This window comes from Rhagoletis zephyria, unplaced genomic scaffold (genome assembly GCF_001687245.7).
Source record: "Rhagoletis zephyria isolate East Lansing unplaced genomic scaffold, Rhagoletis_zephyria_1.1 Rzeph_scaffold_00414, whole genome shotgun sequence".
In the NCBI taxonomy this organism is placed as follows: domain Eukaryota; kingdom Metazoa; phylum Arthropoda; class Insecta; order Diptera; family Tephritidae; genus Rhagoletis; species Rhagoletis zephyria.
The window spans coordinates 113,463-140,640 of record NW_016157498.1 but is presented as its reverse complement, the minus strand read 5'-3'; the positions used below and the strand labels follow the sequence as shown (position 1 = coordinate 140,640).

General features: G+C 35.8%; 2 protein-coding genes and 1 long non-coding RNA gene across 5 annotated transcripts in view; 2 read left to right on the top strand and 1 right to left on the bottom strand.

Moving 5' to 3' along the window:
- LOC108359580 (uncharacterized) overlaps positions 1-9,334 on the top strand; it is a 41,441-nt gene extending 32,107 nt beyond the window's left edge. Inside the window, exons 1-3 of one of the 3 annotated variants that reach the window (XR_001846950.1) lie at positions 7,549-7,559; positions 8,913-9,008; positions 9,304-9,334. This is a non-coding gene — a long non-coding RNA (uncharacterized LOC108359580). Of the gene's footprint in view, positions 1-7,548; positions 7,560-7,645; positions 7,659-8,912; positions 9,009-9,303 lie in introns of those variants that run through there. The other 2 variants (XR_001846951.1, XR_001846949.1) reach the window with 2 other exon arrangements.
- Positions 1-27,178, bottom strand: part of chinmo (Chronologically inappropriate morphogenesis) — a 148,578-nt gene that overhangs the window by 95,397 nt on the left and 26,003 nt on the right. The window lies entirely within an intron of this gene.
- The window catches only part of LOC108359576 (clumping factor B-like), an 8,410-nt gene continuing 4,463 nt past the window's right edge, over positions 23,232-27,178 (top strand). Inside the window, exon 1 of the mRNA XM_017611502.1 lies at positions 23,232-23,415. Coding sequence (XP_017466991.1) covers positions 23,232-23,415 — 184 coding nt within the window. The remainder of the gene's footprint in view (positions 23,416-27,178) is intronic.

Genomic DNA, 27,178 nt, shown 5'->3' with positions numbered 1-27,178 from the left:
AAACGACATATCTCAAAAAACACCTAACACATCTTTTTAACAAATGAACGAAGCCCATAAGTACCAGTCGAAGTTGGCTAAATAGTTTCGGACTCATCCACTTAACACATCGGAGTGATCTTGAGCTCAAGTTTAACCCTTTAGTCTTATTGGGGCATTTCGAGTTGGCTCTGCAACTTATCAAAAACCCGAGTTAACCTAGAAAAAGGTTCGGCCACAGTGGATTCAGTCTACTCGAATAACTTTTTTCTGCTGGGTGGCCTGCTTGATGTATGTATTTTGTAACTAGTTTTGGACTTACCTACTTGAAGCGCTAAAATATTTTAGTAATTTCTCAAAGAAAGTTCTTGAACATACTCGTACCTGGAAAAAATGGAAAGAAAAAGCAATGATTAAAAATTTATTTAATTTGGTTATTTTAAATGTTTAAACTAGAGTACGTATTAAAAATATGTATCTTTCATGTACATACATACAGACAGTCATGTAAAAAATAACTGGGACACTAAATTTTGACCAGTTTCGGCTATTATTCTTTTGTTTGTTTTACGTATGTATATTATTTTTTTATAAAAAAATAAATTTTATTTTTATGCGGGAAAAAATTATGCATACTTTATAAAAAACTGTCGTCGCCAATACTTTTTATAGCAGTAACTCATATGCGCATCACATATATGTACAGTGACTCAAACAAGTGTTCACACATTGATTTTTTTAAATAAATTTTTCAAATTTATTTTTTTTATAAAAGTATTGTTCATGCTTTACCCAAAACCATATAAATCGAAGTCGCAAACTTTGTAAAAAAATTAGAAAAAACGCAAAAAATCTCATGAAAATTTCGAAGTTTTCAATCGGAGCTTTAGAACATTTTTGGATATGCAGTTTTATAGCCCAAAAATTTTCAACCGACGAAGGGCAAGTTTCAAGCGGCTAAAAAAGCAACTTGATTTTTACTGATTTTTTTTGCTAACGGATTTTTCCAGTTTTTTCCATACATCGACGGCTGAGTGGAAAATCGACCTATCTCGGCAGCCGGTTCAAAAACGCCTAATTTGCAGAAAATTTTTCAAAAGCGCGCTATTTCGATGTTGTTTCGAATTTCAGAATTCGTTTCAAAAAGCCCTTTCTCAGCTGTCGCTTCAAAAACGCCCTGTATCAAAATATACTACATATTCGATATATTTTCAGTTGATATATGGCGTTTTTGAACACAATTCTGAGATAGGGCATTTTTCAATCCACTTCTGAAGTAGGGCGTTATTGAGCCATTTTCTGAGATTCGAACCGGCTGCCGAGATATGTAGGTCGATCTTCCACTCAGCCGTCGATATATAGTACATGAATTTCTTTAACGAAGAATGTCTCAAATGCATGGTAATGGTATAATAACATAACCTTATCATATCCAATATAGCATGCTTTGTTTTGCATTGCGTATACGTATGTAGTTAATATGCAAAGCGTAAAAGCAATGCACGAAAAGAAAGACAAAAAAAATGAACATGAAATCATTTACAAAAAAAAACAGCAGTTACGACGCTTTATTACCATTTTTACCAATTTTGTTGTACACATGTGCATACATATTTATTTATATCAACACCAGCCAGCCATTGGCAGCTAACTTCGGCAGAGCCCATCGTCAAAACCATCAACGCCATCGTCGTTAGTGTCTCAAGTTCAAGTTCAAGATAAAAATTTATTTCATTTCATTTCTTTTTATTTGAATTTTTTCTACTTTTATTTTACATACATACATACATACATATGCATATCGTATTTACATCCGAACATATAAAAATTTTTGTATGATTTGTTGTTGCTTGGGCTGCTGCAGCATTGAAAGTGAGCCACTAAGCCCGGCGCTAAGGAGCACAACACCAAAGACTGAATGAGTGAATGAAGATACTACATATGTACATATATAAGTAGTAGGTATGTGCGATTATTTATGTCATAAGGAAAAATTAAAAAAAATAAATAAATTGTTGAATTTACTTTTACATGCGTTTTCGAAAGTGGATCCATCATATGTAGATGCACGCACATTCAATGATATTCATGTATGTATGTATGTATGAAATTGCACAGTTTTTGCTTGTGTATCATATAAAGATGCACATATATAAGTTTACGGAGGTATTTTCATTATTCTTATGAATGTTTTTTTCATGATTTCTTTATCTCTCGTTTAATAAAGGAAAAACTAACCACTCGATCATATACCCGAAGTTGCGTATGTAACGTATACGCCCAGTAGCACCATACGCAGTGTCTAACACGTTTACTCGCACGCCTTAACTTAAGTCGTATTATTTAAAAGTAAATAAATATTGACATAGCTTTTTACACGCTATTGCTTATGAACATATATATTACTTTCGTCATGTATATAACAATTTTATAATGAATTTCGAGTGTGCAATAAAAATTTTAAAAATGGAATTTTAGTTTCTCAAATTGTAGTCATTTTTTACTCAATGTATTTTTTTTTTCATTTGGTGACACACTAGTTTTCTTACACTAGATTCGTTCGCTTTGGCAAGAATAAAGTTTTTACCATTTAATTTTAACATTTTGAGTATCTTAAATTATTAAAATGAAAAAAAAAAATCGTAAAATTTTAAAAATTACAAAATAGGTGCGACAGATAATCTGCATGCTGTCATTTTTTTACTTTCGTGGTAAACTCTTGAAACTTCACAGAAATGTTATATTTGATGTAAACGACCATTTCCTTTAATATGAAAATTTTATTTGAAAACTTCCCAAAGCTATTAAAATAAATAAAACAATTATAACTTTTTCCAGTGACAGTGAAAAAATTAGTAATTTCGGTACTTTTTCTCTCAAAAACAATCAACAAAACCGAGTTCAGATTTTTTGCTGAAAAGTGTTTCTGGAAATACGGAAGCTAACTAGTGTACGAGGAAGCGATCTAAGACAAGTGGAAGTATGGAAACGAGTTAAAACCAAAAACCTCTCTACTGCTACTCAGTGTGTCTACTTACTAAGTAGCAGCGGGTGAAATAATTTGAACATATAGGGAGGGTCGCGATCATTGCCAGATTTCGAGCCTCATGTATTGACTCAAAAGAAGAAAATTGGAAAACGTTAGAAACCAGCAAACTCTTCCTGTCCAAGTGTGCTCCACGCCGAAGAATATGCTTTAGAATGTCTAGGGGACCAAGTCATCGAAAGCCTGGACAGTTTGTATGCTCTCCCACTGGAGGAGCTGACTGGAATCGTCGAAAAGAAATTCAAGAAATTCTTATACTGGGAATTACAAAGAACTGCTGAGACCACCATATATCCATCTTTTGACAAGAAACAGTATCTATGTAGTATGTTTTTTTTCTTTTACCCATCTGCCCCAGCCGTGTCTCCTTCGCCTCACCAAAGGCGAATGCCTTTAGGCTTGCCAATAAACTCTTCAGCGAAAATATATTGCAAATGCATGCAGACCAATAAATTTTAAAAGTGAAGCGAAAAAGTTGCAACTACCAACGAATAAAAGCAAAACAAAAACAAAAAACGAAGCGGCAAGTGTTGCAAGGTATCAAAAATAGACAAACAACAAAAAGGGCCCAAAATAAAACGAAATGTATTAAAATAGCGCTTTTGGCAAACAACATTTATGGCGCCTTCTAAAAACAACTGAAAATAGCTTGCTTACGGTAAGTGAGGTTGTATGCATTAGGGTGGCCCAAAAGAAGTAATATCGGAATTTTAATGCTCTCACCATCCAATAATAATACCAACTTTTTTATTTAAGCATTTTTTAATATTAATTATGTATTTTTTATGAGCCCCCAAAAAGCGCAATGGGGGATAAATAAAAAAATAAACAATTAGGAATTATTATTGGAGGTAACCTGAAGAAAAACAGAGTTTTGCGATCGAAAAATTTTTGTCTTCAAAAATTCTATACCATTTGTACAAAAATGTTTTTCCCATATAAAATACATTGAAAACCTCGAGCGTTTTGAGCGGCTTCTAAATAAAACAGTGGCATATTTTTTTCTATATAGAATAATCCTCGCGGCTGAGAGCATTAAAATTCGGACTACACTTTTTTGAAATGCATTTTTGAGCCACCCTAATATACATGCGCACATATTTTTGTATGCAAGCGTGTGTTGCACGTTGTCAAGTGTCATTGCCAGCGAAATGGGTGTAAAAGCGCCGCATGTAGTACAGCCGTCAAACTCGCGCCAATTTGGTTGTCTGAGTAGCTAAAAAAAAAGCTGCCACAACAAAACGGTCGCAAAATCAAAAATAATCAAAAAAAAAAATTCAAGCAAAACAGTAAAAAACTGGTTGTCGCAACGCCTTCGTAAAAAAAAAAAAAACATCGCGAGTCCACAATCTGAATGCACGACCGCTTGACTGTCTGTTTATCCCACATACCCCTTGCCACACACACACACACATGAAAGAAGTCAATACACCGGCTGTGCCACAAATTCTTGCGCTTTTTGTTGACTGCCACACTCCTGCCGAATTTTATGCCACCACTCCACATGCAACCAATTTGATGCCCGTATTTGTTGCACCGCCGAAGCAAACACTTTTTTGCTACTTTTTTGCAACTTGCTTAACTTTTACTTTTTACTTTTACACAAAAAAGTTAATGCTATGACGCATCTGCATTGCTGCGTCATGCTTAGTTATAAATATGCACTAGCAAACAAAAGTAATGGCTGGCAGCAACAACAATGCCAATAATAACTATCATAACAATAGCGGCAATGCAAAAGTTTGCAAGTTCGCAGTTCAAGGCGAGTATTTGTGGCACGTTTGCCATGTGTGCGACTGTGTTTTAGTGCTGCTGTTTTAGGTTATTCTGCTCCTTTTTACTTTATTTTGTTTGTTGCTGTTCTTGCTTTTCATTTTATGTATATCTTTGACTTTGTTCACTTGTTTGAAAATGAAAGTTATTTATTTGACTGCATTATGTAGTTTTGTGCTATGCGTCGCAGATGATTATCGTCAAAATTGCAACAGTAAGTTTTTCCATTTCCGGTACAGCATTTGCCAGAGTTTGAGTAAGAATTTCTTCTGCTCAGTGAATGAACGGAAGAATATAGTGTCCGTGGGTGTGTCTATAGTAAAATGGTGTTATAACTTTGTTCGCTTAACGGTTGTATTAACAGCCTAAATACATCGACGTAGATATAGACATATATGTAAGCATGTACCTAAATGCTGAGAATGAAGCGATAAGCCGATTAAGCCATGTCTGTCTCGATATCCGAGCAAAAATCTAGATAACTCAACGAAATTTAAGACGTGTGTTGGCCTTTACCCCAGATAGGTTCGTATTGAAAATGGGCGAAATCGGGCTGGAACCACGTCCCATCCCATACATCTCACCATTAAGCATATAGTACTACCGTTATATTTACAGAAATACGAAAACTGCGATATATCAGTTATTACCGAAGCTAATTCACTTAAAATCCATGTTTATTGGTAATTAGGGGCAGCGAATTAGAAAGGGCACGCGTTCTAGGTACTCTCTGCACATTTTCCAGACTCATCCGACCAGACTGTGAAGGGAACTGATCGAACATTTAGACTAACCCCAGGTGATTGAGTCTTTCCAAGGAGTATATTCTCGCGAAACAGATTCAAGCGGGCGCAGGGCTCATTTGATGGATACAAGTCGCCTGTTATGGATGGAATTTATCCGGCATTAATACAACAGGGAGAAGATCTAGTTACCCAACACTTAGTAGACCAATTGGAGAAGACCACAGCTAACATTTATACCCAAGATAGGTAAAAAGGATTACTCCTTAGCCAAATAAATCCTTCAGACCAATTAGTTTAACCTCTTTTGTACTTAAAACGATGGTGAAAATTATTGGCAACGAAATCAGATCAAACATTCTGAAAGTTAGCCCTAGACTGTAGCTAACACGCGTACAGGGCAGGAAGATCCGCGATGACGACAGCCCTGCATCAGCTAACCACAGAAATCCAAGGTGCGTTTGAATCTGTGCAGATTGTTCTGTGTGCCTTCCTCGATGTAGACGAAGCTTTCGAGAACACTAAATATGAGGCGGTATATCAGGCTCTAGAGAAAAGAGAGGTGTACAAGCACCTAATCGCAGGTGGATAGAAGCGCTGTTACAAACAAGAATAGCAGATACCAAAATAGGGAACAATTCCTTGCAGTTAAAATCAATGAAATGGTGTCCACATTGGGAAGTACTAACGCTGCTCCTTTGGAGCCTGGTAGTAGATGTACTCCTGCAAACGCCATCCGACAACGGAGTCCGGTGACAAGGCTACGCGGACGACATTGTCATAATAGCAAGAGGAAAGTTCGAGAACATTCTCTGCGATATAATCCTGAAAAAACAGCCGTTATTTCATCCACAAGAAGAAGAACCCTACCGAGAATGAGAAGTATATAGCTCTCGATGGTACACAAGTCGACGTTGTCTCGGAAGTCAGACATTTGGGCATCACACTCGAATGAAGGAACACGTCGATGTGACGACATCCAGAGCCATAAGAGCGCTAATGGCATGCAAGCGTCTCGCAGGGAATCTTGGGGCTGCAGCCTTTGGATTCTTAGAAGGAAATTCTAGAGAGCTTTTATGCTCTAAGAAATATTATTCATGTCATAAGATCTGAATCTTTGGAAGCACAAGTGTTGGGGAAAAAAATTCTAAACTCCTTCTGGTTTATTCTGGTAGAAATACATACTAAAACGATACATATTTTGAATATAAAAATAAATGGATCGAAATTCTGTCTGAAAAATTTTCGTCGAATTCTGTGAGACGCCTCAAATAACCTTCCGAAAATTGACTAATTATAAATATATGACCATGTACGGTAGCCTTTCTACGCTCGAACAAAAGCACTTGTGAACGTTGCTTGACTTGCTCGCTAACTGATGGGGCACACACAGCACGGGCGCACAACCAACCCCTTGCCGTGAGACTGTGCAAGAATACTTTCGACTGTAAAAAAAAAAAAAAACTTAATGTCTACTGCATTTGCAACCGCAAAATAAATAAGCAAAAAAGCAAAAGCAACCGAAATTTATCTGCAGTGTGTATGAGTTTATACTTTTGCTTGATATTTATATGTACCTACACACGTACCTACAAACAAGTTTGTAAAAAAAATTTCAAGTGCATACAATAAGTCGCAAAAAACAATGCAGAAAAAAAGAAGAAGATTCACTAAAACAAAAAACGGCAACGCCAATAGCAGCAACAAACCACCGAAATATACAACAATATATTTTTGGCATGGCGTAGAAAGCAATTTGTTGTTGCAGTTGCAGCAATAGCAAAGTAAATAAATGTTTAAATTGAAGATAAACAAAGCATACAGGCAAATACACATGCACATACATATGTACATATGTATACATACAGTCAAGTCAAGTATGCCAGAAATAAGAATGCACGACAACGGCATTGTGAAGTGAATTTGGATAAAGTTTTTTGCGCAAATAGAAGCAATAAAAAGTTGCGTTTAGCAATTCATATGTGCATAAATACATACGTACATGCATACATACATATGTATGTGTATGTATATTATGTATGCATATATGTAAATTCTCCAGAAATGCAAGCCGAATTTCTCAAACACCCAGCCAGCATACAGACTTACATACATATGTACATATGTATGTATGTATGTTTATGGATACATATGTATGTACATTTGCAGCCAGTGAAGTGCTTTTCGAGTCATCAACGAAAAGCTAAGAAATAGCCCAGCAACAAGGGTAATGTATTTTATAGCTTTTATAGACTGATATTTTTATAGAATTTCCATGTTGTATTAAGCTGGGTTATGTTATATATTCTTCTGTGAAGTTATGATATGTCATGTTATGTGACATTATATTATGTGATATTATGTTATGTCAAGATATGGTATGTTACGTTGGTTGCGTTATGTTATGTAACTTAATGCTATGTTATGTTATGTTATGTTATCTGCTATGTTATGTTGTCATGTTGTGTTATGTTTTTTACGAGGCGTAAATCTATCGAAAGCCTTGGTCGGTGTAGCACTTTAACCCACTAAGTTATGTTATGCTATTTTGGAGTTATGTGATATTGGGGTATGCTTTATTATGTTATGTATGTGATATTACGTTACGTTTTGTTATGTATTTTAATATCATGTTGTGTTATGTTATGTGTTTATGTTATGTTTTTATGTTATGTTATGCTATTTCATACTATCTTTTCATGTTATGTTATGTCATGCTATGTTTTTATGTTATGTTATGTTGTCATGTTATGTTATGTTTTTTACGAGGTGTAAAACTATCGTTAGCCTTAGGACTTAAACCCACCAAAATCTATTATGTGAGGTTAATGTTATGTTGTATTAGGATAAGTGATGTTTGGTTATGTTAATTTAATGTAATCTAATTTAGTGTTATATTACATTGAGTAATTTAAAGCTATGTTTTGTTATGTAATTTCAAGTTATATTATATTATGATATTTTTTAAATAATTTTTTATTTTTTATTTCATTTCAAACAATTTTTATTTTATTATTTTCTCAGTTTTTTTCTTATGGTACCTTTGTTTGAAACCAATTTTTATTCACAAACATTGCTCGAATGCAACGGCAAGTTTCACTGTCTATGCATACAATTAATACAAATACCACTGCAACGTTCTGAGAATTTCGTAAGCAGCAAAAAAAAAACCGTGAACTAAAGTAGGCGTAGTAAGTACATACACATGGAAAAAATACCGAAAAGTGGGCAGAAATAAATTAAAATATTTTATCTATGCCGGCACAGCACCATTTTACGGATATGCACACCATCAGTCCTAGTCCCCCTTATCTAAATACATACATATAAATGTACATATACTTTGAATACACACACGCACAACTACAAAGTTTCCAGTGTAGTGGTAGCGTTGCTGGTGGCTAGCTGCCGTATTGGCAACATAGTCTACATTTTTCTCTGCATTTTCCAACTTTTGGTATTTACTCGTCCCCGCCCGCACCGCCTTTCGACTGCGCTTAGATGGCTCTGCTCACCACCCAACAATGCAACGCTGCTGAGAGCATAGCAACCCTTACATCAGAATCTTTTTGGAATGTGCATACACAGTGGTGCTTTCGCTATGAATTTTCATGCGAAAGCCTCTTCATCCACTACTTTGCCTTCCGCTGTTCTATTCTTGCTCTCCACTCGAGTTCGCCTTTTTGTCGCTTAGATCATAGGTGTGCATGTTATTATTCTCGTTGATGTTGCACTATCGTAACTGGTAAATAAGCTTTATAGCATAGGCTTTTTCCCCGTCTTGTCTACGCCGGGGAGGTCAAAAAGTTCGAGAAACGAAAGAGAAGGTGGTGGCAGTAAATATGAAATTCGTTTTCCTTTTTGATATATTTGATATATATTTTGAAAAAACTGAAATATAAATACAAATTTGAAAATTCCTAAAAGACCGAAAATTCTCAAAAAACCCCCATTTCTGCTTAAAATATTGTGACCCTTGAGAGAATTCGAATAGCACATTTTTCCATTGCTTTTGGTTAGGTTAGATTACGGGGGTTTTTCCAGATAAGCTCGGCGCACTTGCGTTCAGGGCTCTGTCAACCACTTGGTCATCATATGCTTACCTCCTTAACTGACGTCACACAACAATACTAAGGGCCGGTTGTTCAATGTCTGATTAACACAAATCGGAGGTAGAAGCTCCGGTTTAGTACACCGACTGCTTTATCGATCACATGTTATATGCATGATGTCGAAATCGTCGGTAGTGTAGTGGTAGTGATAACCAGACATTGAACAACCGGCCCTAAGTCCACTGCTTCTTTAATGACAGCTAGTACTACCTGGAAAGTACTGCATCAGTTCGGAAGCCTGAGCGGAAGCCCTTAGTGTCGATGGGGAGTTCTCCGTACATCCCAATTAGGGCAGCTTCTTGTAACCGATCCACCAGACATGGACGCGGTAGGACATATGGTTTCGTTACCACCACAACTCCAGGATCGGGCCTAAGTACCTGACTCTGTCGTCGGATAGCTGCAAGCGGACTCCTCCGATTGATTGTTCAATAGTGTTGCATACTTCAAGGAGCAGCAAGTTGTTGAATGCGGTTTAAATTATAAAACAAATACAGGGTATCCTAGAACACCCGTCTTCCACCACCTCTAGAAGGGGGGGGGGGGAATGGTTTTGATGTCGGACGGAAGTGGGTTCCGGAAGAGCATTCCAGAAAAAAGTATGTCCTATTTAAAAATAATAATTTCCGTTCGGTTTAATACACTTCCGGTCGAAAACGGAAGTCGGTAATACTACTAAAAGCGAGAGCATCCCTGATTGATAGATCATATTTTTCCGTTTTTCAATAAAAAAAAAACATTTCTCTCCATTTTAGAGAAACATTTCATATTATTGCTATGCACTTTTAATCATTGCATAAATTCCTTGAAATTTCAGCTTCTCACAAATCACTCAAGAATTCTACGCGCCATAGAAAAGTGAAAGTTTTCTTTTTCCCCGCTTCAACTGCTGCCTCAAGTAAGTAAATATTTACTTACTTAATATAACCGTGCACATATTTATATTATTTATTTATACATATACATATATAAGCTCATTGTAGCCGCCGCAAAGCAGCAGCGACAACCAACATTATTTGTTAGTGTCAACATTATTGCACCGTCTGGCCTGACAGTGGCGTCTGCTAGTTATTACTTATGTTGCAATCATTTTGCAACTACATACATACATACATCGTCTCCCAAAAGCGTCGTCTGCACTTCGCAACAGTTTCGTCATCAGTAGAAACTTTCGTTGCGCCTAAGCGCTGTTTCCAGAAAAAAATATATGTATGTACTTCGATGCCCGCATTTTCACATACATACATACATACCTACTTGCAACATTACTTTCTCTCCCCACTGCCACTACTTTCCCAGCGCCAGTTCTTTCCAGCTTTTTACGTGTACACATCCAATTTCAGTGCGCTTGCACTGCTAAGGGCGCGAAGGCTAGCGAATGCGATTGGCGTACGTGTTGTACGTACTGCACTCTGCTGTGGATATTACACTCACAAATGTCGACTCTATGTAACTTTTGGTTTTTGTGAGTAAATAGGGTATTCGTTTTGTTGCGCTGCAAAATGAATTTATGTTTGTCGTTTCTATGGCCCCCATTGATTCATTCTCCCTTAGCATTTGCTTTTTGTCTGGAAGTTTAGTTTGATTTGTGCATTGGCGCATGCCACATTCTCTGTTTTGAGCCCCCCCCACCCACCCCAAAAAAAAATATCTACCTTCGTTCAGTTTACGCTAACCCCCAACCGGAATGAGAGAGGGTGGATTTTGTATGTAGCGCCATTGCAGCTGATTGTGAATACAGCTTTGCGTGTATATATACTCGTATTTATGTTTGTATGTATGTTGCAAATAGTGATGCAAGGTACTCGTAGTAGATACTTGCAGACGCAGCACATTTTTGCTGCTTACATTTTTGTTGCTTGCATGTTTGTTCCTTCTCGTCCATTCGATTCTATTCTGCTGGTGAGTTTGTTTCTTCCATATTGTTTGCCCTGCTGATTTCACTAGTAAAATTTGAGTAGTATGTGCGTTAGGGTGGTCCAAAAAAAGTTAAGTCGGAATTTTCAATGCTCCCACCCCCTAGGATTGTTCTACGCCAAAAAAATACGCCTGTTTTTATTTCGAAACCAAAAAATATTTAGAAATCTCTCAAAGCGCTCAAAGTTTTTTATGTATTATATACTTATGGGGAAAAAATTTCATGAGACTTCCAATAATACTTTACACCCAATTCTTTACTTTATCATTTTTAATACAACCGATTTTTTATGGGTCCCCCATTGCATTTTGTGTGTGTGTGTGCGTGTGTTGGGAGACCTATAAAAAATAGTTAGTATTAAAAAATTGTTAAATAAAAAATTGGGTATTATTATAGGAAGTCTCCTGAAGAGAAACAGAGCTTTCCGTTCGAAAAATATTGATTTTCAAGAATTCATTTCTACGAAAAGTTGCTTTTTTCAAATAAAATAGATGGAAAACTTTGAGAGCTTTGAGCGAGCACCAAAAATTTTTTGATTTCAAAATAAAAAAAAGGGTCATTAAAATCCCTAATTTACTCATCACCCTAATGTCCATGCATATTCAGAAGAATGTAAGTATGTTGTTCGATTGTTTCATGCAAGTCCTCGCTGCCTTTGGCTTGGCCATTCCTATTTCTGCTGCTCACTTCTTCTTTCGTCCAAAACCTTACAACCTTTTTGCCAATTCAATGCTCTTAGCCGTATTTTACACATATTGTTGTTGTATTTGTGTTCTTGCAACTTCGATTGCAAACGCTTCAATTGACTGATTTTTGTTGTAATTCCAGTACTGGCAAAAAGTGTGGTCATCGCATGCGGCTTATGGTACCCAATTGATTTTTGCAATTTCGCTGTTACATAGTAAATGTGTATATAGTTAATGGGCTTAAGGCAGAAAAGCACTGAGAGAAATAATTGGATTTACTTTTAAAATAACTGTTTTTGATAAAAATCGGAGCCTTAAAGCTCCAAATCAATTGCAGTATAGCGGTATGGCAGCGACTTGCGAACACGTTAGACATTTTTTTAGAAAAGTGCGTATTAAAATATAAGTGGCAACTCTACGCTATATCTTTCTTTTTTAAAACAAACGAAAAGTATAGAAAATGTGCTTTTTATTTTTCTTCAGCAGCGTGAAAACTTGTAGGGCAGTGTTCAAATAATTTAGCTTTCTGACCAGAGTTGCCAATGATGGTTTAAAATGTTACTACCTTAACCTAATGTTTCTTAAAGTTTTAATGCAACGATCAAATCATTCAACTTTTTGGCCTGAGTTGCCATCGAGTTTTTAAGAAGCGGTAATAAGATTTTTTATTTTAAAAAATGTTTAGTATTAAAACATGTCTTAATTAACTACCTTTTGTTTGTTCTTGGTATTTTTAAGATTAGAGTTGCCATAGTTTTTTTTAATTCTAAAATATAAATTTTACAAATTTTCTACAGTTCATATTCCAAAATTTTGTTAGTACTTGTAGAAGGTGTAGCCTTCAATCAGCCTCTATGCGAGTGTCGTGTCGAGTGCAAGTCGTTTTTCGAGTCGAGTCGTATCGAAAATTACATGCATGGCATTTGCTGAAATTTCGACTCGACTTATTTTCAACACTGAATAGTTTTCGACAATTTTCGTCGTCTACTTATTTCAGCAAGAAAGTAGGCACTGGAAATGCTGTCGTGTAATTTAGTCTAATTTACGGCTTACGTAATGAGGCTGATTATTTTTTGGCAATTCAACCTAAGTCTTGCGGAAGCGAGGTAGTTGAGAAAAAAAATGCAGAGATGCATAATTCCTCCACATTTCCGTCCTCTAAATAATAAATAGCTGGGCAATAGGAGTCCGACTACCGCCCAAAAGAACTTTAGAGCTTTGCGATCGAAAAAGAGAGAGAGAGTTCAGCCAGTCCCGATACAGTTTCATTCGCACCACAGGCGGTTCTAGAGCCCTCATTGCCGCTTGGATGCCAGAGTAGAGACAAAATCAAATATCTCGGGAAAGGAAAGAGAAAGCGAAATAAATGTAGCGGTATTTGAAAGCTATTGCGATTGGCCTTTAAAATGACCTTTATGAATAGGTTTTAATTTTTTTCTTTCTCTTGACGTGAGATGAAAAAGCGGGCAAATTTCAATTCAAAAATTTTTAAGTGGATACAGTTTAGTATCCATTTAATTTTACAAATAACGTTTGTCAAGATTACTACTGTCAAAGACTTTGAAAGTCCCGAAAACAGAATTGTCACCTATATCTTGAAGGCAGTTTTTTTAAAAAATAAAATAAAATCCATTCGTGTTCAGCAGGTTCGTAAGAACACCTCTTAAAAAGTCACTAAAAAATGTATAAAGTGGAGTTTTTTTAATTTTTTCTATACTGAGCAATAAAATAATTTTTCGATTTCGAAATTCTAATAGCGCGGAAAAGGGTTTACCGATCGGGTAATACCCTGCAGTGAAAAGCCAAACCAGTTAGAAAAAATTCTAGTTCATTAACTAGTATGTGCCTACCAGTTCGACAATTTCGAAGAACTTAGGCGATCAGCGACATCTGCCTTTGAATTGCCAAAGCCAAAAATAAAACGCAATTAATTGCTTTTCTTACAAATGTCGGCTGTGGCGTCACGTGAAGACTACTGGTTCTGGTTCTGAAATCGCAGGTTCGAGGCCGCTTGGAGGTGGTTAAGATTTTTAAAGTTAAATAAATGTAAGTAAAAATAATTTATTCAATTTATAAATAAATAACAAATTTGAAAATCTAATTGCGTTGCAAAAAAACATTTAGGAAGAAATATAAAAACAAAGAAATTAAACAAAAATATTTTTTTTATTAAATTAAAAAATTACAATAAACAGCATTAACAAAAAAATAAATTTATAAAAAATAAAATAAAAAATAAAAAAAATTTTACCTGCGCCAGGATTTGAACCTGGGACCTCAGGCTTACCACGCGAGTGCTCTTCTCTGTCGGCCATTGTGACTGCTGGAGCGTCGCGAGCAAAAAGGCACACTTATGCTTTTCACGGGGCATGAATTGGCAGACTATCTCATCAACTGGTATGATGCTACTAGTATTTCTACTAGTAGATGCTGATGCATAGCCTGACAATTGACATCTCGTAGGACATCGCAATGTTAAAAATACCAGTCGCTAACATTGAAAAAGGATAGAACGTGAACTAGTTCGGCTGAAACGCAAACCGGTAGAATTCTAGTTCACAACTAGTAGCTTTCCCTGCAGGGTATATACTGGGTCGCCGCTAAAGTTTCGAAAAATCTCTCAAATTATGGCTCTTTTATTCTTTTTTCTAAATTTTCTGGAAAGATTTTGAGTGTGCAGTTTTTAAGCCAATTAAACTTTAATATAATAAAGTGCAAGATTCAAGTTTGTTAAAAATCTCGTTGCTGATGGTGTCTTTCATTTAATAAAAATTGTTTGTATGGAACAACTGCGTGAATTTTTTTTTCGTTCCACCCTAATGCATATGCGCATGATATATTTACCATCGAACCTTTCTCCATTTCTCTTGGTATTGTTGTTACTAATGCAAACACGTAAATGCAATCAGAAAAATCAATTTTAATTTTTGCACATCGTCAATCCTGCTAAGAGAATTGAACTGCATCAGCGGTGGTGGAACCACTAACAAACAACAGGGACTATAATCTGTCTATCACCCACTGCAGTCTGCAGTGGTCAAACATTGAAAAATGTACGCTTTTTCGCCGTGTGTTTTTTTTTTTTTTGCTACATATTTGTCTAGCTATTTGCCTGTTTGTCCACTTGCTGATGGCCTATGTCGCCTCATTGTTGCAGCAACTACATAACTGTCTGGCAGATAGGAAATCACAAACGTTAAGGAAATGAATAGAATTCGTTTTCGTGATGAAATGAATGCAGGCGAATGCAAAGGACACAAGCATCGGCGGCAATGGCGAAACGCAAGGACTTGCTGTTTATTAGCTGACTGTGAGTCAAATAGTGACACTGAGGAATGAGTAGCATTGAATGAAAAGTGAAAGATAAAAAGGGGGCGGGGGTGACATAAACGAGAAAGAGAGCGACTAGGAAGAGTCACTTTGAAAATTCAAAAAAACTTTTTGAAAACAAAAGCCCATACAAACAATTGGGCAATGTAGACGTAAGGCATGTGCTACGTCAACAAACGAGCATTTCGTTAAAAATGACTAACAATTACACTGCAAAGATTTTATTTGCTGGAAGCGAACTGAAGACTCTACTCCATAATACCATGGGAAAACAACTGGTACTGAAATTATACGCTTGATTATTTTTAGAATAGGATAGTTTCAAGTGAGCTCGTAACTAAAGATTCCGACCCCAACCAAGAAGTCTATATCCAACTCGGCGAAGTCACATAACAGGGTGCATCCTTCGGTGAATAAGGCCAATCATCGACTGGGCAAAAGGCTACACAACCTTCGAAAATCCAGTGCACCTCGAAAGCCTCCAAAGCCGTTTGTCCCATCGGAGTCTGCATTTTTATACAACACTTCGGTCCAGCGGAAGTAGAATCACTAAGATCTTCAATCCGTTGTTGGCCACACCCATCATTACCGACATGTGGATATCTGGGACAGTGGTCTCAATATTAAAACCCGGGAAACCAGCAAACAATGCGGAGTCTTATCGACTAATAGCACTAGGGTAGCTACTTAAGGCTTTACTACTCCCAAACTTCTGGTTCAACCTGATCCCAGCTACCCATCAATATGAGCTCCGTAAAGGGCACAACACTATCACAACACTTAACGTTATAAGGACACAGGAAAGACGCGATCTTAACGCGCTAGGCTCGGGAAGGTCGTTAGGATGGTTTTCTCTCCCCATCAATGTTTAACTTTTACATTTCAAACCTTCGTGAGCCTCCAGAGGGAGTTCACGGCATCCAGCAATGGCATTGATGATGTGTGCTTGAGGTAGAGTGTTTTTTTTCTTGCTTCTTCACTGCACGTAACTTCTCTCTTGCAAGATCAGCGGGAGATTTTTTCACTACTTGAACGTAGGAGGTCAAGCAGCAATATGCGTCCACTCGATGGCACACCAATGAGGACAGCTAATAACGAGACAACTTTAGGCTGACTCCTGGTCTCCAAACAGATCGGTCTCCATCTCCGAAGAGATACTTGCAGGCAGCGGAGCCACTTCCTAGGTATTCTCACGGACTCAAGGAATTCCTTCGGCGGAGTTCAGCCACCCATCGCACTCGAAGAGATTCATTTACCTTCCTCGAGAGAATTCTGATACTGCAGCACGCTGAACTCCTACTTATCCAGACGCTAACCCAACATACTCAGAATATGTCCAGCTCTCATTTCATTTCATTTAGCTTAAACAGAATAAATAGATTGAAATTTGGGAAAGGTGGCATTTGCCTTCAATGCTAATATTTAGACAGGTGGCATCCTCTTCATAATTGTTTTCGTAATAAGGTTTACTTAAACATCTTTCACTTCAATACTTTTTTTATATTTCATTAAACAAAATTTAACGTTAAAACAGGTGGCATTGTCTTCAAAATATTTTCGAAATAAAGCTTTTCACAAACTGTTTCTTTGGACATACATACATATGTGCATATCGAATTATTTCATTAAAGTAGCTGATTAAATTTAATTAGACTTTTAAACAGGTGGCAACTCGTATTAAGAATATTTAAGAACAAAGCCTTCCTTTTGTTTGACTCCACATCATTCAACTAACTGCATAAGTTTTATTTGAAATTTTCAACAGGTTGCAATCGCCTTCAAATTTGTTAAGCTAATGGCCATATTCATAAAAAATAAAGCAGCTTTAAAAAAGGTTTATAAATTGAAAAATTTATGAAAACGTCAATTTAAAAAGCTCTTTAAACCTATTTTATTTTTTATGAATAAGGCCTTAAATCTTTTCTCCAACTATTTCCTTTGACATCCATATTGAGAAATATTTCTTTAAAGTGACTAAATTTAATTGGACTTCTAAACAAGTAATAACTCATTTAAAAAAAAAATATTTTTTAAAATAATGCCTTCTTAAACGATTTTTGTTTGACTTCACGACATTTTGTAATGCATCCTTTAACTTATTGGCTAAATTTAATTTGAATTTTTTAACGGGTGGTAACTCTCCTTAAAAATATTTTCGAAGCTTCTTATACATCTTTCGATTGATATTCATATTGCCATGTTTCTTATTGAGCTTATGAAAAAATAGTATTTGACTTTCAAACAGGTGGCAGCGCTATTCAAGATATTTTCAAAATAAAGCTTTCTTAAATCTCATTCGTTTGCCGCCCATATGCTAATACTTTATATTTAAAATATTATTAGGATTTCATTTAACTTTTCCTCAGCTGGTGGCAGCCCTCGAGAAAAATTTTTCGATTGGACTTTCTTAAAACCTCGCTTGTCTGATAACCATATTAAAATATTTTATTTAAATTGTTTATATGATTTATTTTGAATTAGTAAATAGGTGGCAGCCCCTTTAAATATATTTTTAAAATTCAGCTTCCTTAAACCTCGCGCTTAATACCCATAACCAAATTTACCAGATGGCAACCTCTTACAAAATATTTTCGTAATAAATCGTTTTGGAACTCCTTTCTTTTGGCACGCACATTGTTGCAATTTTTTGGCTCAACTTATTATTTATTTGATTTTAACTTTAAAAAATGGTGGCAGCTCTCTTCAAAAAAAAACATCCAGGTTAATTCCAGCTTTATGGGGCCTATTCATAGTCAAATTTAAATCGACTCTAAAAAGTAGTAGCTGCTTTTTGACATACAGCGTCTTTCACGAAAGCAGTTTAAGTGAAAAAATATTTTTGATAGAAAAGATTATTTTGTACTTGAAAGTGCCGTTGAAATTAGATTGGCGATTAGAGTATTTGTCTTATAATGAAAATGGCATGGTTGAAAAATTTCATAATCCAAAATAATTAGTTTGATAGATATATAAATAGTTTCAAAAACACGATTGCATAGCGTGCCAAAGGGGGAAGCAGGGGAAATTTCAGCACAAAATTTGCTGCAGCTAACTCTCCAATCAAAATTAAATTGCAAAAAAAGGTGGCTTTTAGAAAATCTAAATGCCGTTATTGTCTGAAAATGACACCTCACTCGTGTTGTTGTTTTTTCGTTTCAATTTTCAATTCTCACATCCCTCTACGCTAGCGGTTATTTCTGCATTTTATTGTTTGAAAACTTCTATTGGATTTTAGTAAAAACTATGAGAGCACTACAAAATTTTACTACATTGCAAATGCACAAACTGCTACGCTCGATATATACATATACAAATGTACAAATGTATGGATGCTCCACATGAATATTGCACAATTTCCTGTATCTGCCTATCTGCCAGTCGTACACTCGCAGTCTGAACTACGGATTATACACAGCCCTCCCACCGCATACATATGTATGTACACATGTACACATATAGATGTATGTATGTATGTATCTCCTTGTATGCACTGAATTTGCATTTCAAGCATTGGGTGGCAGGCATAGCGGCGCAATGGCGAGTAAAATGATAGTTGGAAAATTCGTTAACGCCTACACCGACAGCTATTTTTTTAACAGCAATATTCTATGAATTTCATTTTATGCTTTGTACAAACAGAGACTGGTGCAAACGAAAAACAAAAAATAATAATTAAACTGCCTCTAGCGCAGCTTAAAAGTACAGTTAGATGCACAGAATGCATTTAGAGAAGGCGTAAATAAGTAATACAAAAAATATGGTTTTCTGTTTTAGAATTTATTATACTGCGAGGAAATTGCATTCGAAAGTTGTGCAGCTGCAAAATAAATACTAAAAGATGCATGAACACATAGATAGATATATAAATAGTTTCAAAAACACGATTGCATAGCGTGCAAAGTAGCGGTTAGGAGAAATTTCAGTAGCGCAATTTGTGTATGCTACTTTTTTTTAAATAAATATTCGAGTAGCAGCAGCAACAATGGAAGATGGAGAACGACGCTAAGCTGCTTGAAAACTGACGAGTCAAATTCGTAGTTTTGCAATGTACAAAACGTATTTAAAAAAAAAAAAAACATACTAATACACCCACACAAAGCAACACTGCAACACACATACACACCTACTACATTTAACTCCTATAGGTACTCTTATAACAGCCAATTGGCGACTTTGTTAACTACTATTCTGCATACAGCTAGGGCCAGGACTCGACTAGACGAGTTTGCAACAGCAGCTAAAATGAAATTTCATCAACTAAATGCAATTTTTATGCTTCACTCGCTCATACCCATGAAAATGGAGTAGATTGTATGTACATACATATACAGAGGGTACTCATAGTATTCATGCAATGCTTTTTTTTTCTTGCTACTCACAATTAGAATGCAGTAAAAGTCGTGGAGCATGGAGCATAGTATGCAATGAAATTAAAAGCGGTTGAGAGCAGCACAAAAAACACACACACACACACACACACACACACAAAAGCTAAAAGCAAAGCTGCTTGAAATAGTATGCAAAAAATGGTGTAAATAGATAAACTGAGAGAAAAGGATAGCTGCTACATAAAGCGGGAGAGACAAAAATAAAGCCGCCTACGTTACGGCATTAATGATTGAATTGCAGTTGCAAAGGTGACTGTGACTGCAGACAAAATGAAAAGCATACATACCACCTACATATATACATACATACATATTTTACTACAGCGTAGTATGTACATGCAGTTAGTGGAGGCGTAGAAAATCGAGCTACTCCCCAAACTCGTAGTAGATAGTACGAGTATTATGAGTAGTAGTAAAGTTGTAACGACTAGGCTTAATGGTCAATAGAAAAATATGTACGTTTGTTACTAAAAATACCTTTACACGCATACCAACTTAAGTAGGAGTTAGTACATATAGCAAGTGAAAAGGATGACAATCCTTGACAATTGTATGTATATTCTGTGACCCATGAATATACAAGCGGAGGAGTGGAAAGCGAAAAAGGGTGCATATTGGCTGTCACCTGGTTGTGAATTTGATTAGTAGCAGACTTATTTGCGACTGCACTGGTAGATTGCAGAGACAGAAAGCAAATATGTGCAAATACATTAGGGTGAATTACAAAAAAAAATGCGATTTTCCAACGGAATTTTAAAAGTTATACTATTTTAAGGCTTCTGAAAAATATTAAGATTTACATGAGCTGGATCAATTTGAAAATACCTCCAAAAATTTTTTTGTTATTTTACGGCCTTATAACAATTATATTCAAATTTTTTTTTTATTGAGCTGGAGGCCGTTTTTAATGAGAAACTTATTGTGGAAAAGCAACAATAATTTGAAAAAATGGTAGAAGTGATAGCTATTTCGGAAATCACCACATTTCCTCATCAGACATAAAAAAAAATAAATAAAAAATTGTTGCATTAATAAAATTTTTAAACATTTTTATGCAAACCTTCTAAACTTACTCTTCTATCAGTAGGGCTGATTTTTGGATTATTATTTTTTATTTAATTTATCTATAAAAAAAATCGATTTTTAGAGGAATTTTGAAATCGTTCGTAAATCTTACTATTTTTCTGGAATACTTTGGAGTAAGTCGTAAAATATAATAGATTTGATAATTCCGATGGAAAAATAGTACCGACTGTTTTTTCCTGTATGGCGCGTGATGCACCCTAATGTGCATATATAAAAAAAATACGAAAAATGAGTTGCAGAGACACAATAAAACTAAGAAAATCAGTTGAAGTTATTCAATTATTGCAATGTCTGCCTAAGTGAAGAATTGTTTATTAAAAAAAAATATAGTCTAAGGCGCTGTAAGACCTCTAAAGAGGTAGAAAGTGACTACTGAACCCAAACAGATTGCCTTCGATCCGAGTTCTCTAAAGAGCTGTAAGTACCTGTTTTTGTTTGATTCGAAATTTAATGGAATTGGTAGTTGAACTTCGCCGTAAACAAAATTTAGGATTCCTTATCACTGCTGTGTTCCAAGCGGGGCATAAGAACCTTCGTTTTTGGACTAAGCGGGAAACTATTGAAGGAGAAATAAGTTAGCCTAGTCGGATCAATTAGGTGCATCTTCCATCTTCCGCCTGATTACTGCAATTTTGAGTTTGCGTGGCACCGAGGAACTGAGGAAAATGATGCGGACCTCAAAAGTAGTGGTTCAATATTGTCGAATTCTTAGCGAGACTTTTCGAACTGCCAGTAGCAGAGGGGGGTATATCCATCTACACTGACGTTTCAAAGGTGGAACAAGGAACCGGAGCCGGTGTCTACTCGAAGAACCGGCAGATCAAGCGATCCTTTCGTCTACCGAACGACTGCAGTGCCGTGGAGATCTACGCTATAGATAGGACGGCTAGTCTTTTACTTAGTGGCAGAGTTCCAGAAGACAAAGCCACTATTTTTGTCGACACTCAGGCAGCAATGAAGGCAGTAGGATCTAAAATAGTGAAATCTTGAATTGTATGGAAATGTCGTGCCACGGTGGCGTCACTGAGCGGTATAAACGCTGCTGGGTTCCCGGACATAGCAATATTGAAAGGAATGAGACGGCTGATGAGATGGCCCGATGGGGCTCAGAGATGCCAATAGAAGAAGCGGGTAGCTTCGTCCTACCACCGTTTAGTGATCACGTTAGGAAAATTTATGAACACACCGTGGCCGTGACGAATGACATGTGGAACAAACGGGAAGACTGTGAAACCATAAGATTTTATGGCCGCGGCTTAGTAGGAAAAGTACAGCGGACACACTGAAACTCAATTGATCTGCAGTGAGAGGCCCCGCGGACGTCATCACAGGACACTGTCCCTGCAGTGAAAAGCCAAACCAGTTAGAAAAAATACTAGTTCATTAACTAGTATGTGCCTACCAGTTCGACAATTTCGAAGAACTTAGGCGATCAGCGACATCTGCCTTTGAATTGCCAAAGCCAAAAATAAAACGCAATTAATTGCTTTTCTTACAAATGTCGGCTGTGTCGTCACGTGAAGACTACTGGTTCTGGTTCTGAAATCGCAGGTTCGAGGCCGCTTGGAGGTGGTTAAGATTTTTAAAGTTAAATAAATGTAAGTAAAAATAATTTATTCAATTTATAAATAAATAACAAATTTGAAAATCTAATTGCATTGCAAAAAAACATTTAGGAAGAAATGCTTGTGCTATAAAAACAAAGAAATTAAACAAAAATATTTTTTTTTTTAAATTTAAAAATTACAATAAACAGCCTAAACAAAAAAATAAATTTATAAAAAATAAAAATAAAATAAAAAATAGAAAATAAAAAAATTTTCCCTGCGCCAGGATTTGAACCTGGGACCTCAGGCTTACCACGCGAGTGCTTTGCTCTGTCGGCCATTGTGACTGCTGGAGCGTCGCGAGCAAAAAGGCACACTTATGCTTTTCACGGGGCATGAATTGGCAGACTATCTCATCAACTGGTATGATGCTACTAGTATTTATACTAGTAGATGCTGATGCATAGCCTGACAATTGACATCTCGTAGGACATCGCAATGTTAAAAATACCAGTCGCTAACATTGAAAAAGGATAGAACGTGAACTAGTTCGGCTGAAACGCAAACCGGTAGAATTCTAGTTCACAACTAGTAACTTTCCCCGCAGGGGTACTATACAACCTATGCTTCTACTCTCTGCAGAAGCTGCCATTGATGAGAATGAGGAAGAGTCAATTGACCACTACCTGTGTCGATGTCCAATTCTACAGACGAAGCGACTCAAGCACTTGGGTTCCCGCTTCTTCAACAGTCTGGACGAGGCAGCGGAGGTAGAACTATTGGATCTCCTCGGCTTCATTAAGGATAGTAATTGCTTCAGTAGAATAATGACTTAAAGCTACTCTCTCGATTATAGGTACGCGTCTCCTCCTGAGACTCTCTAAAATGGGGCATTCACAATGGACAATTCTTCCTCCGAATGAAGGTATGAAATATTACGCACACGCCCTCCTAACCTAACCTAGCCTTTAGTCTTCAAATCTTAAGATTTTGCTGAGTATTCAACGATAAGCTTAGAGATCAAATCGCCTTTAAATCATTTTTAAAAAATTCCTCACTCCTTCGAAATTGGGGTTAGGTTAAAAATATTCATTTATTTTTGAATTTACTTACATACATCATTTTCATATTAACAACTTCTTACAGCTTTGGTTATCGCTCTTACCTGCAATAAGAAAGAGAAATGCAATATTAAACATTTTAGTGAAAATTATATTTTTTAATAATAATAATAATAATTCTACCTTAAAATATTAAACTCCGAAATAAAAGCACTTACTTAAGTACTAGTGCGAGTATGTAATAAATGGATTGCATCCGGCTTTGTGAAGCTTTTTTTACTTGAATTTAGTTGGGTATCTTTGGTGTAAATGTAAAACAACAATAACAAAAAAAATAGTACATACGAAAACTTTCGGCCTTTGTTTAGTAATTTAAGCTGAACTTAAAGAAATGCGGTTGTATTAAATTTTCTCCACATATTATTTTTCACGCATATTATTTTTAAATTGCTTTCTTTCTTACAATTACCTATACATGCATGTATGTACATACATACAAATGTATTTATGTACAGTCATAAGAAGTTTCAAATTCGTTGTGCCACTTAACTTGCAAGCTCAACTGCATAATACATGTAACCCCAACTTGTAAGTTGTTTTTTTTTTGTTAGTTCGTATTCGAATGCATTTCGAAATGCGGTGCAACGAAGCGTGCGTGCGCTTGCAAGTTGTTGATGCGCGACCACTTCAGACGCCCCAAATTTATGTACGTTTTTTTTTACCCCAAACAAAAATTAGTTTTCCTTTCCTCCATTCATTTTAGTTATTTTGTGTGCTAAGTTGCTGGTTAATGCGATTGTTGTTGCTGCGGTTGTACTTTACGTAGCTGAAATTGTTCTTGGATACCTTTTTTAAATTGCACTTTGCTATTAAATTTGAGCGCCACTGCCGTCACTATGTAGTCACCAGACAAGTTCGTGGTCGGTCAACAAGTGCTTGTCTCATACATACATACGTTCTTTATTGTAGCGGCTTTAAGCTACCTAATTTAGCGGTAGAAAGTGTGAAGCACACGTTTGACTACCGGAATTTATGGTGCATATAATAATATTAGATGTTTAGTATGGTCCAATGTTTATTTATGTCTTGGAGATTTGTTTGAGTCAACTTTTCTTAGCCGAATAGCTCTCATCAGCCTGATGTTATATCATCTGGGACTAGCCTCTCAGGAAAGGAGAGCCGGACAATCGCCATGGAAAACAATCGGCGGTTGATTGGACTCTAAGACTAATTTCTATTGAGGATTCAATGGGGATCTCTGCTCGAACAAACAGGAATGGCATGCCATATGAAGAGTTCTAAAACGATACTGCTCTCATTTACCAGGACTAAAAGCTTTTTTCCAGGCTTCTTTTAATAAAAAAAACTGCAAGGCGTGTGTGAAATACATATATAAGTAATACCTTTTTAAAAATCTGAGAGTTCAGTGTGTAGTAGATACATTTCCTCCACCGAAAACGACAGAAAATTTTGAGCATAGATATGCCCCTGCTCCGTTTCTTTTCGCTTAGAACCTTTCAATACAAAACTAATAGATTTGGCGTGGCGACAACATCAAATAGAACGAGGGAAAATTAAAAGAAGCAGGCAAAAAATTTTTAAGCAACAAAGTTAGGTTAGGTTGGAAATAGCAAACTAGCAGGAAATGAGATGAGGTTTAGTGGTTACGAAAACCTCGAAGTAAAAACCAAAAAATACCTAGAAACGCCCTCAAATCCCGAAAAAATACTAAAATAAGTATTCCGACAATACCCGAAAGAATCACCGAAGATGAAAAAAATCTTGTCGGTCAAAATCTAATGGCGTTTTATTTTCTACAAAAAAATTTTGCCTTTTTGTTGGCCTCTGTTTAGCATTTGTACGAAGAGGGCACTGAGAAGGCAACATTTTTCGGTAGAAAAATCTGCACTTTGTTACACTAAAGTTGAATGGGCCACAAAACTGCATAACTGAAAACTTTTTAAAAATTCGGATCAAAAAAAAATTAAATTTTGATGAAAATTTTTTTAAGTTCGATTAATTTTTGTGAAATTTGTGCAAGCTTTGAAACTTATACTTATGTGGGTTCCTTTCTAGATTGAATTATGTTTTAAATGATAACTATTAAAAATAAATAAGTTGCAAACAATGACATTTTGAATTTTGGTGCTGAATACGGATTAAGAAATAAAGTAAATCGAAATCTTCAGGGGTCTATGAACGTAGCATAAATTTATGAGAATTTTTTTCGTAAAACGTTTTAACCTTTTAACTCCTGCTATATTGGGTATTTTTTTACCCTCATTCGAAGAAGTTAATTAAACAGTAAAGCTGGAGGGTTAAACTATTTGCTGAAAGTCATCGAGGTGCGTTATAAGGCTTTATCCAAAATGTTGGCATAATTTCATTAAAAATATGTCATATATAATTTAGATTTCTTTAAACTATCCTTAGTGAAATACTCTGATTACCACTTTTGTAGAACATTCAACCCTCTAGTTGGCAATTTGAATTTATTGAGAGGAGCTAAAGGGTTAGATCTTTTTTACAAAATAATTCCTCGCTTTATGTTATTTTACAACTCTGTGGAAAATAACTCCATTTCTACATGGGTGCTACCCAAAATTTAGACAAAGAGCTTAGGTTGAATCAAATCATTTGTTTGTTTAGGGAAACCACATGTTAAAATTTACAGATTAATTTTTCGTCGATTATGTGCACCCTTTTATTTAGAGGAGGTTAACAGTTTGCGATCTACTTTTTATTTTTTCTAAATTGCAATGTCCTAAGTGGGCTATTTCACACCATCCACCTTGACTGCATATCAAAAAAAAATTTAAGAAAAGTGTAAAATTGTATAACTCTTAATTTATATACATATATATACCCAACATAATTAACAACAACAAACTTAGCTTAGAAGGCTCACACCTATAAATTTTAGTCGAGATTTTAACAAGTTAACTAAGACATTCTTTTAAGCCCATCTAAATATAATCAAAATTGATCGCATTGATGGCTGTATACTAAATTTTAAAAGTCTTTACAATTCAAACCTAAATATGTAGAAGTACATCCACCGATATAGAGTACATACTTTAAATGCACTTATCAAATATTATTCACAAAAACAATTTTTATACCCGAGCGCACTTGTGCACAAGGGTATATTAATTTTGTTCACATAACGGTTGTTTGTAACAGCCAAAACGAATCGAGATAGATATAGACAAATGTATACATAAATGATCAGTGAATCGGCCGTTATTTTAGTCCGATTTCAATAATTTTCAACGTTTTGCTTATAGTGGCAAGCACAATAACCAACCGAGTTTGGTACAAATTAGTAGAACGGTTACCGATATACTTATATGTGATCATAAGTGGGCGGTGCCACGCCCATTTTCCAAAATTTTACCATAAACGTATTTCTTGGTAAAGAATTGTTGCAATCATCAATTTTGAATAAATTAGCTTCAATATTTAATGATTTATCGAAGATTTTGTATTTCTCTAAATTACCGTTATAT